This window comes from Monodon monoceros, unplaced genomic scaffold (assembly GCF_005190385.1).
Source record: "Monodon monoceros isolate NGI ecotype Baffin Bay Population unplaced genomic scaffold, NGI_Narwhal_1 Super_Scaffold_5, whole genome shotgun sequence".
NCBI lineage: Eukaryota > Metazoa > Chordata > Mammalia > Artiodactyla > Monodontidae > Monodon > Monodon monoceros.
This window is the reverse complement of record NW_021703782.1, coordinates 43,691,470-43,702,947: the sequence shown is the minus strand read 5'-3', so window position 1 is coordinate 43,702,947 and position 11,478 is coordinate 43,691,470. Positions and strand designations below refer to the sequence as shown.

At 37.7% G+C, this 11,478-nt stretch overlaps 1 protein-coding gene and 1 long non-coding RNA gene across 4 annotated transcripts in view; both read right to left on the bottom strand.

Moving 5' to 3' along the window:
- Positions 1–3,906, bottom strand: part of LOC114884657 — a 33,968-nt gene extending 30,062 nt beyond the window's left edge. The window contains exon 1 of the long non-coding RNA XR_003790876.1: positions 3,809–3,906. This is a non-coding gene — a long non-coding RNA (uncharacterized LOC114884657). The remainder of the gene's footprint in view (positions 1–3,808) is intronic.
- Positions 3,907–3,938: 32 nt separating this feature from the next.
- KLHL9 (kelch like family member 9) lies at positions 3,939–10,968 on the bottom strand. 3 transcript variants are annotated; one of them, XR_003790875.1, is made up of 3 exons: positions 8,465–10,956; positions 5,293–5,377; positions 3,939–3,954 (listed from the first exon to the last, which is right to left on the bottom strand). XR_003790875.1 is itself a non-coding variant. In XM_029203755.1 (1 exon), exon 1 carries the CDS (start codon positions 10,418–10,420, stop codon positions 8,567–8,569), a length of 1,854 nt encoding a protein of 617 aa, XP_029059588.1. In that variant the 5' UTR covers positions 10,421–10,968; the 3' UTR covers positions 6,564–8,566. The 3 variants fall into 3 exon arrangements, 1 of the variants encoding a protein (XP_029059588.1); XR_003790874.1 differs by lacking the exon at positions 3,939–3,954 and having other exon boundaries at positions 3,982–5,396; XM_029203755.1 differs by lacking the exons at positions 3,939–3,954; positions 5,293–5,377 and having other exon boundaries at positions 6,564–10,968.
- Between the last annotated feature and the right edge of the window lie 510 nt (positions 10,969–11,478).

Sequence of the window (11,478 nt, the reverse complement as noted above, 5' to 3'; positions counted from 1 at the left end):
CCCATTTACCATCATACCAAAACAAATAAAATACCTAGGAATAAACCTAGCTAAGGAGGTAAAAGACCTGTACTCAGAAACTGTAACACACTTATGAAAGAAATTGAAGACATCACAGATGGAAAGATATACCGTGTTCTTGGACTGGAAGAATTAATATTGTTAGAATGACCAAACTACCAAAGGCAATCTACAATTCAAAGCAATCTCTATCAAAACACCAAGAGCGTTTTTCACCAACCTAGAACAAATAATTTTAAAATTTGTATGGAAACACAAAAGACCCCAAATAGCCAAAACAATCTTGAGAAAGAAGAATAGAGCTAGAAGAATAATGTTCTCTGACTTCAGGGTATATTACAAAGCTACAATAATCAAGGCAGTATGTACTGGCACAAAAACAGACACATAGATCAATGGAAAAATATAGAGCCCAGAAATAAACTGATGTATTTATGGTCAGTTAATCTATGACAAAGGAAGCAAGAATATACAATAGAGAAAAGGCAGTCTCTTCAATAAGTGGTGCTGGGAAAACTGGACAGCTGCATGTAAAAGAATGAAATTAGAACATCCTCTAACACCATATACAAAAATAAAAGTGGATTAAAGACCTAAATGTAATATTGGATACCACAGAACTCCTAGAGGAAAACATAGGCAGAACACCCTTTGACATAAATTGTAGCAATATTTTTTTTGATCTGTCTCCTAAAACAAAGTAAATAAAAGCGAAAATAAACAAATGTGACCTAATTGAGAAGATTTTGCACAGCAAAGGAAACCATCAACAAAATGAAAAGATAATTTATTGATTGGGAGAAGATATTTGCAAATGATATGACCTATAAGGAGTTAGTATCTAACATATATAAACAGCTCATACAACTTAACATCAAAAAAATTAACAGCCTGATTAAAAAATGGGAAGAACTGAACAGATATTTTCCCAAAGAGGAAATGCAGATGGCTAAGAGGCACATGAAAAGATGTTCAACACTGCTAATCATCAGGGAAATGCAAATCAAAGCCACAATGAAATGTCACCTCACCCCTGTCAGAATGGCTATCATCAAAAAGAACACAAATAACAAATGTTGGTGAGGCTGTGGAGAAAATGGAACCCTTGTACACTGTTGGTGGGAATGCAGATTGGTGCAGCCACAGGAGAAAACAGTACGGAGGTTTCTCAAAAAACTACAAATAGAACTACCATATGACCCAGCAACACATACCAGAAAAAACAAAAACACCAATTCAAAAAGATACGTGTGGGACTTCACTGGTGGTCCAGTAGTTAAGAATCCACCTTCCAATGCAGGGGACATGGGTTTGATCCCTGGTCAGGGAATTAAGATCCCACATGCCACAGGGCAACTAAGCCTGCATGCTGCAACTACTGAGCCCATGCACTCTAGAGCCCACACGACACAACTACTGAGCCCGCATGCTCTGGAGCCTGCACACCGCAATGAAGAGCCCGTCGCTGCAATGAAAGATTCCACGCGCTGCAATGAAAGATCCCACATGGCGCAACAAAGATCCCACATGCCGCAACGAAAATCCCACATGCCGCAACTAAGATGCAGCCAAATAATTAAAAAAGATACATGCACCCCAATGTTCATAGCATTATTTACAATTGCCAATATACAGAAGTAAATGGATAAAGACGTGGTATCTATATACAATGGAATACCTCTCAGCCAAAAAAAAAGAATGAAATTTTGCCATTGGTAGCAACATGGATGGACTTGGACGGTATTACAATAAGTGAAATAAGTCAGACAAAGACAAATACTGTATTACTTACGTGTGGAATCTAAAAACCACAACAAACTAGAGAATATAACACAAGCAGACTCACATATATAGAAAACAAACTAATGGTTACCAGTGGGAAGAGGGAAGGGGGAAGGGGCAATACAAGGGATAGGAGATTAAGAGGTACAAACTATTACGTATGAAGTAAGCTACAAGGATATATTGTACAACACAGGGAATATAGCCAATATTTTATAATAACTAAATTGAGTATAACATTTAAAACTATAAATCACTATACTGTACACCTTATATAATATTACACATCAACTATATTTCAATTTAAAAAATTTCTTTAATGGAACCACAGGAAAATTTTTTCTCTGAATATCTGACCCTCTCTATACACTAAGAGTTACCATAGGGATTTTGTATTCATTTGAGTATCACCTGAAGACTGAACTTTCACACACACAATAAAAACTTCTGCTGGTTTTTGTCATTACTGTTTTTTTAAAAAGCGTACATTTTCTGTAATCCATCTAACTAAGGATTTTGACTTTCAACCAGTAGGTGGCAGAATAACATCAACCCCTAGAAAGTAGTTGTTCAGAGACTGTTACCAAGAAAATAGAGGAACTATCTATTATTAGTGCATTTGGTTAAGGACCACAACTTTAACAGTTCTGTAGTGTATGCAATCATCTTTAGTGAATATCTAAGTCTTCTTTTTTCAACTATCACTCTGCCATTCAAATATATGCTTAAAAATGGATACTAGCAACACAGATAAGGTATCAAAATCGGGGCAGAAATTCCAAAACATTCATTTTTAGAAGTATGGGAATTTCCCTGGTGGTGCAGTGTTTAAGAATCTGCCTGCCAATGCAGGGGACACGGGTTTGATCCCCGGTCTGGTAAGATCCGACATGCCACAGAGCAACTAAGCCCGTGCACCACAACTACCAAGCCTGCGCTCTAGAGCCCACGCGCTGCAACTACTGAGCCCACAATGAAGAGCAGCCCCTGCTCGCCGCAACTAGAGAAAGCCCATGCACAGCAACAAAGACACAACACAGCCAAAAATTATTAACACATGTATGTGGAATCTAGAAAAATGGTACAGATGAGTTGGTTTGCAAGGCAGAAATAGAGATACAGAGAACAAACATATGGACACCAAGAGGGGAAAGTGGGGGGTGGGGGTGGGAGGGGATGAATTGGGAGATTGGGATTGACATATATACACTAATATGTATAAAATAGATAACTAATAAGAACCTGCTATATACATAGCACAGGGAACTCCACTGTACAGTGGAAACTAACACAACATTGTAAAGCAACTATACCCCAATAAAAAAAATTGTTCTTAATTAAAAAAAAATAAAGAATACCTCTCTTTAACAAAGGAATTTAAAATTCTAATTCTAGAATTATCCTTATTAAAATTACAAGGCACAATGCCTCGTGTTACAACTATAATCTGCTGGAAGTATTAACCAATGCTTTAAATTATGATACAAATAATATGAAAAAAGGTTTTTACACTGTGCAGATAACATGACTCTCTAAGGTAAAAAAAGAGAATCCCCCAAAATCCCGTCAAAATGTTAAGAATCAATGAGAGTAATAACAAAAACATGGTAAAATCATGTATTTCCTACTACTGCAATAGTTTGAAATACAATGTGAAAACAAAACCCCATTCAAAACAGCAATCTACATGCCAAGGACAACTTGAATAAAATATCATTATAACTGAAGAAAAAGACCCTAGTTTGCCCATATTATAAATAAGACCTTTATTACATGATTTTTACAAAGCATAAAAATTCAGTGAGAAAGTAAAGATTATTCAAACAGTTGTGATGGAACAAGTGGATAATAACTTGGAAACAGAAAACTAGTAAAAAGCTGTATCCATAACAATAACATAAAATACCAGGGTAATTACACCTTCACATGATGGGGGGAAGTTGTGCAAGACAGCATTAAAAAAATGACAAAGGAGAAACTAATTTCACTACATTACAAAAAATACCTTGGGGGCTTCCCTGGTGGTGCAGTGGTTGGGAGTCCGCCTGCCGATGCAGGGGACACGGGTTCGTGCCCGGTCCGGGAAGATCCCACGTGCCGCAGAGTGGCTAGGCCCATGAGCCATCGCCGCTGAGCCTGTGCGTCCGGAGCCTGTGCTCCACAACGGGAGAGGCCACAGCAGTGAGAGGCCCGTGTACCGCAAAAAAAAAAAAAAAAAATACCTTGTATGTTAAGACATGCACTCTAAGAAAGATGGGAAAATACTTGCTGTAAAGATAGATTAATAGTCTTAATATAAAAGGAATTTTCATAAATTTATTTTAAAAATTCATCTTCATTTCAACCAGAAAAAAGAAAAGCTATCTGAACAAGAGACAAGCAGTAAATGCTACCTTAGCACGTTAAGAATAAGCACTGACAAAGCAATAAAGGACAAGGAATGTGACATCAGTACTATGCAAAAAAAATTATCACCAAAAGGTCAAAATGCAATAAAAGACAGACATATTTGACTATTAAACTGAGTGTAAAGGTGGTCAAAAGGTACAAATAAGTCCTGGGGATATAATGTTCAGCATGGTGACTATCAATAATACTGTATTGTATATTTGAAAGTTGCTAAGAGAGTAGATCTTAAAAGTTCTCATCACAAGAAAAAAATTGTATTAACTATGTGTGGTAATGGAAGTTAATTAGACTTATCATTTCATAATATATACATATATAGAATCATTATGTTGTATGCCTGAAACAAATATCATTATATCTGAATTTTAAAAAATTGAATAGCCCAGCCCCCACAAAAATGACATAAATTGAGGAAAAAAGTCTTTGTAGCTAATAGGATACTTAAAATAATAGACAGGAACAAATGATTCACATATGAAAAAATGCACATGCTCAATAAGCAAAAAATTCAGTGTTTCCAATAATTAAAGAAATATAAATCCAAACAGTAAGATAACTGGAACTGCCAAGATTGCCTTTGAAATAGTCACTAAACACATTCTGGTGGAAACGCATAGTCACACAATCCTGGAAATATTTTTCAAAAGCCTAAAAAAGCCTACACTATTTGACTCAGATTTTACTTAGAAATTATCACAGGGTAATAAGAGATAAAATTTTTTGAAAGAATATTAAATTTGCTTAATTTATGATAAAAAATTGGGGGTAGATATTTAAATATATAACCATAGGGAAAGGGAAAAAAAATATGAAGGCACATTCATGGGTGAAATACTGTATAGACATTTAACACTTTCAAATAAAAGAACTTGTGAAAATCATTAAGACAAAACTAAAGTAAAAAATTATGCAATAAAATGACAGTAACAAATATCTTACTAAATGCTTCTCTGTGTATGTTTTATGCTAATCACTTTATAATATTATCTCCTTCCAATTCTGATATAGATAACAATTATTAATGCCCACCACCAATCCCATAGACAAATGAGAAAATGAAGCTTAGAGAGGTTAACTTACCCTAAGGTCTTTCAATCGTTGAGCTGCGGATAGAACGTTGGTTTTACTTCTGATAGTATGCTTCTGTAGTTTTGAATGAAATTTTCTGTAGGAGTATATTTTGTCTTTATAATCAGAACAAGATAATTTTAATTACAAACCAGAAAAATTTGAACATGATTAAATATGTTTGCTTTGTAGGTAATCTACAGAAATACTACTCTTGGCAAGTGGGAAAAAAATTAAATATGGATTTTTATCTGGTTTTAAAATGGAATGTTTTTCTTAATGTACATGCATTTGATAATTAGGAAGAAAGCACCTTACATATTATTTTCTAATACATACAGATTTTAGAAAACTTGGAGAAAGCCATAATGAAAGCAGTGTGTGCCTTTGGAAGTTGAACTTACTTCCTTTTATCATCCAGATTTTAGCTTAAGTTCTGACATATTTGCAAAGTATTTGACAAATGTCTGTACATATATAAATTCATAATATACCTAGTATTAACATGTTACTTTTGACATGTGGAATCACTGATAATTTACACCCTCTGTTCACTTTCATTTTCCTGTACTTACTGTAATAGGAATTATTTTTATAATCAGGAAAGTTAACAAAAGCTTATTTTTGAAACTATCAGAAAAACTAAAACAAGAAATAAAATGTTAACAGAATGCTTTACATGCTTGCAGCTTTTATCCTCTTTTAAATATTTTTCTAAATGTTCTGTAAAAAAAAAACTATCAGCTTGTAAAATAAAGATATCTTTCCAATCATTTTAGTCACCTCAAATTTCTTTATCTGTAAGGAAGGAATTCCAGATTTAATTAGATTTAATTAGCATAACACCAGTCAGCTGTTTTACGATTATCAAGAGTCCTGTCAATTGCAGAAAGTTACACAGTAAAAGAATGAGAGGTGGGATGTGTGAGGCTGGAGGCAGGGGGTAAAGGTGGAGCAGTTAACTTACCTGGCTGAACAATATTTAGTTAATTACAAAGCAACACAGTCAAATGTAATAGAAGGCAGAAACCTTTTCTCAACAAGGGAAAGAGAAAAGCTTATGCAGAGCAGACATGGGGCAATACCATCTCAGCATGTCAGAATTCGCACCAAAAAAGTAATACATCAAAATGATGTAAAAAATAAAGGAACCATAGCAAAATTATACCCAAAAGGTCAAAATGCAAAAAGATGGACAAATTTGATCTCAAAAATTAACTAAACGGCCCTGCGTCTGTAAACCTCTAACAGATTGAGAAAAAAAGTCAATGCAAGCAAATGCCAGTTAAATTATATTTATTATATAAAGAGATCCTATAACTGGATATGAAAAAGGAAGCAACTCCAATAGGTATTACAAGGGCAAAGGATATTAACATTCGATTAAAGAGGAACACAGCTACTCAAAAAACACAAATATTTAACTTCATTAATAATTAAGGAAATAATTGGGATGCTATTTCTTGCTTATTCAATGTACAAAGTTATTAGCAATTTCTACTTTTTCTATTTCCTAAGTGTTCTCAAATGTGCTATTTTTAGTAATAAAAAATTGAATCATTTAAAAAAAATAGGAAGTATGAAATTTTCTGCCAATGCAGAAATCATAAAAGCATTAAAATGAATCAATACCTGTATGGGCAGTGAGGTTCAGATCCCTTGAAGCCAATTCCTTTTGTCTTGGTTCCTGAGTTTTATTATGAGGTTGTCAATAAAGAGAAGGTTGTTCCTGATTTACACTATGACAATCTCCCAACTATACCAAGTATAGAGATATAAATATAAACATATGTATGTAAATGTATATATGTAAATTTTTTCTTCAGGTAGACAATTATTCCAGGGAAGTAACTCTTCAGATTCTTCAGAATCACTCACTTCAGAGGACTCTTATGATTCCATTTGCGGATAAGGTCCCATTAAGATCTCCCCATGTGGTTCTGAACCAATAGGGATGCCCTTGGTATTGAAGAGGCTGAAGATCTACTTTAGTACTGCATGCAAGACAGCAGTGTCCTAGGCTTTCTACAGCTGGCTTCTTAGGGAATCTGAAGTTGGTCCTGTCCTTTAGACATAGCCAAAAAGACATTTTTCTGACCTGATGCCAAACAGTACATCTTCTGCTTGCTCAGATTACAGCCTTGAGGCAGATCACACAAAGCTCAGGATGCACACGGGCTGGAGCAGCACCAGGGCAACCACCTCAAATCAAACAGTCGTGTTAGAATGACTAAGTTGGGAGACTGAACTTAAAAACCTATAGCTTTGATCAGTATGTTTTTCTTTGTTGTTCATAAATTTTACTGAACAAAAAGGTGGAATGTAGCAGAGCCTAAAGTTACTGAGAAGAAGCAATTCTCTGAGACTTGAACTTTGCTAAATAACCTGTATAAAGGCAACTCTACAGAAAACAATATACAAGCAGAAAAACTGACAAGTTTCATCTGTAGTAACAATTCAGTCAAATGACAAATTTGGTTGTCAATTTAATGTTGTAGTTCTTATCTACATCAATTCAGTAAGACAACACAGACATTTATTCTCTAGTACTGAATTCCCGTTTGAATAGAAATAGCTGCTAGGCAGAAAAGAATTTAAATTTAAAAACAATTTCACTATAGCTAAAGTGCCAATTGATTTAAAAATTATGTGTATGCATGCATATACATTGTGTATGTGTGTGTGTGTGTGTGTGTATTTTCTCTCTCCCTCTCCCCAGAAAGATATGAAGTCCTGACTTAGGGTTGTACTATTTTTTGAGTTAATATTTTTGAATTTATTATTTCTCTGGTCTGCCTAAGAATCGTCACATATTCTGAATGTACCCACACAATCTGGTGAGTTGGCAGCTATGTCAAAAACTCTATGAAAAAAGGGAGGCAGCTAATAAGGCTTGGAGACCTTTTTTGTTTATTATTTTAGGTTAGAGCAGGCAGCCTCCCTTTGATGTTTTGTAGTCAAAGATGAAAACTTTCAACTTTGAAGCATAATGAATATAATTATACATTTACTACAATCACCTACACTTTGACTTACACACCACCACAAAAAGACATCTAACAAACATTTTTCTACTTATCTTTTTACATTTGTTAAAATGGCTATGTTGAATACATTTTCAGAATGCATTTGTTAACCATTTGATAAACATACTAAGCCAAGCAATACAAATAACATCAATTACCTTTTTATCTAATAACTGTACCAATCAATGTAAGAAGATACAACTGAAGGGGAAGTATGGGATCATCCATGATGCACTGCAAAGGCATTTTACACCTTGGTCCTAAGAATGATCTGAAGGTGCTGAAAGAGGTGATTCTCTGGAAGGTGACCCAGGGTTTTCTTCAGGTGGAAAAACTGTGAGAGTACAAGCTCGAATGCCACCAAGTGACTCTGGAAGGTCAAAAACTTTATGCCACTCATCCTTTTCTGGGTCATATTTCTGGACAATTTCTACCATACAACGATTATTCCAAGAATATCCACCTACGACATAGATTTTATTTTCAAAGACGGCAACTCCAACATCACTCTGACCTCTTAACATGGCAGCAATTGGTGTCCACTGGTCAAGGGTCGGTGAATAGTATTCACAGCTTAGAACATCATCATAATCACTTGTTCCTCTGAAGTGATTGCCACCAATGACATAGAGCTTGTCTCCAACTGTACACATGCAATGCAGACCTCTGACTGTAGTCATTGGAGCCTTCTGTGTCCATTTGTCTGTATCAGGGTCAAAACACATGAGCTCGTTTTGGAAAGTATCATGAGTAATTCCTCCTGAAATATACATTAAGCCTCCATACACTGTTCCAGCATGGCCATAGTGGGGTTCACTCATTTTTGCAACATAGCTCCACTCATTCATTCTTGGATTGTAACATTCTACTGTGGCCAGCTCACCAGCTGCACTTCGCCCACCAACGGCATACAAATGTCCTTTGAGAGCACTCAAGTGGAAAAATGTGCGCTTTTCATTTAATGAAGCAACCTGCATCCACTTATTATACCGAGGGTCAAATCTGAAAACTGTATCAACGGCAGTTTTTCCTTTTGTATCATAATTACTTTGACCACCAACTACATAAAGAAAGTTTCCAATGACAGCAATGCCATGCTGGTAACGAGGAGCATCCATTGGGGCTAAAGATCTCCACTCTTGTGCTCTTTCATCATACATCCGTAATTCTTTACTGACAACCAGCTGCTGCCTCAAAACTCCTCCTAATGTAACCAAGTGGGTTGAGTCAGATCTAATGGCAGTTCTATCTGACTGCATCACTGGCTGCATATATGGCATCATTTGGTAATTGCTAGCTTCCAAAAGCAAATTCACACAGGTATTGTCTGTTCTCATGAAATCTACTGTCTGCACATAATTGATGAGATCCTGTGGTGTCATCAGTGGAAATCGAATATTCTTCATTAATTTTGCAGCATAATCCATCCGAGGGTCTTCCAACCTTAGCCAGCGACAGGCAGCCTTGAAAAGCTCAAGTTCAGTACAGTGCTTAAGACTATTGCTAGAAAGCACAAAGGCAAGCCGTTCAAAAGGGAGTTTTAGAAACTCCCCAGTGCTCAATAATGCAGGAAAATTCTTCAGGATGAAATTATTGACATATTTATCTACCTCTATAAGATTGTAGGTGTTAGCAATTCGTCCAACTTCAACACAGTTATCTAAAGAGACTCCTGAAATAAGAAACACTTTACAGAAGTCTAAAACAGGTAAAATTTGTAAAAAGCTCGCAGCTTCAAGTGTGTCCTGAAGATTGTCCATATTAAGAGAAAGTTTTGCAGTATAAATAAAATCAATTATTTTCTTCAGACCAACTTTGTTCACCCCATGAAGCTTAATGCACATTAAATCTTGTTCTTTCATTCCACCTGTGAACATAGCCTTGAAATAATCACTAGCAGACGCCATCATAGCTCTATGAACAGGGAAGATTTCATCTCCATCACCTGGTACCAGGGTCACGTCACAAAGCAATCCTTCTATTCTAAGCTGATCAAAGCCTTGCAAAACCACCGAACTGTGAGTATTGCTGGTAAAAAAACGTGTGGTTCCTGCCTTGCAAGGCTGTAAATGGGCGGAGACGCCCATTTCACCGTTACCAAGAGACACTTTCATGTGAAAGCCTTCCTCTTGCACAAAGATGTATGCCGGCCAAAGAGGTTATGACCTGAAAGCTTTAAAGGAAACGAGGATGTCCCAAGAGCAAGAGAGCTTGCTTTCCTTATCAAGGGCAAACAGTCACTGTGGCACACCTTAGAACACACCAGTCACTCTCTGAAAATTGTTCTATAGCAGGACCACAGAGGGCTGTGGACCTCAAATCTGATTATTATGTAGATAATTCATCACCTGAAGGCAGTTTAGTGACCCGGTTCACCGCGTCCGGCCTGCTTTGCCGCTCCTCCCGCAGTTCCGCTCCGGGCCAAGGGGGAGGTGCCGCCACGTCCTGCGGCCCCGTGGCTCGCTCGGCGGCGAAGCCGGGCACCTCAGCGAGCGGCCCGCCGCGCCCTCCGCTGTCCTTAGAGCGTCGCCGCGGCTACGGGCCCGTCGTGGAGCAAGGGCCTGGAACACTGGGCTGCAACACGGGCCGAGGCCCCGACGCCGAACCAGTCTTTCCGGAAAGGCCTGCTCCCAGGATCCCCCGGGCTAGGAGCGGCCGTGGCAGCTACTGCGGCTGCGCGGCCGCCTGACCTCGCCAGTGGGCGGTCGTGTGGGGGGATGGGAGGAAGTGGGCGGGGGACTGGAAGGGCGGGATTTGGGCAAGGCGGGGCTGTGCAGGATGGGCCCGCGGGGCCTCTTGGGGTACTTTGTGTGTGGCATTAAATGGGCTGGAATGGGTGCATGTATATTATGCTCGACCTAAACCTTTCACGGCAGCTGAGCTGTCCCCCTAAATGCATACTTTGAGATTTACACTTCCTGGCTTCTTCCTTTTGTTACTTCTGAGTGGCAATGAAATGCGGCTTTTGTAGAAATTGAAAGGCAGCGTGGGGGAAAATGCTTAAAGTTTTTTCTCTATAAAAAAAACTTTTAAATTCTTATCCCACAGGGGAATGCCCTGGTGGTCTAGTGGTTAGGACTCGGCGCGTTCACTGCTGTGGCCCGGGTTCAATCCCTGATCCGGGAACCAAGATCCCACGAGCCACGCAGCCCAAAAAAAAAAAAAAACTTAT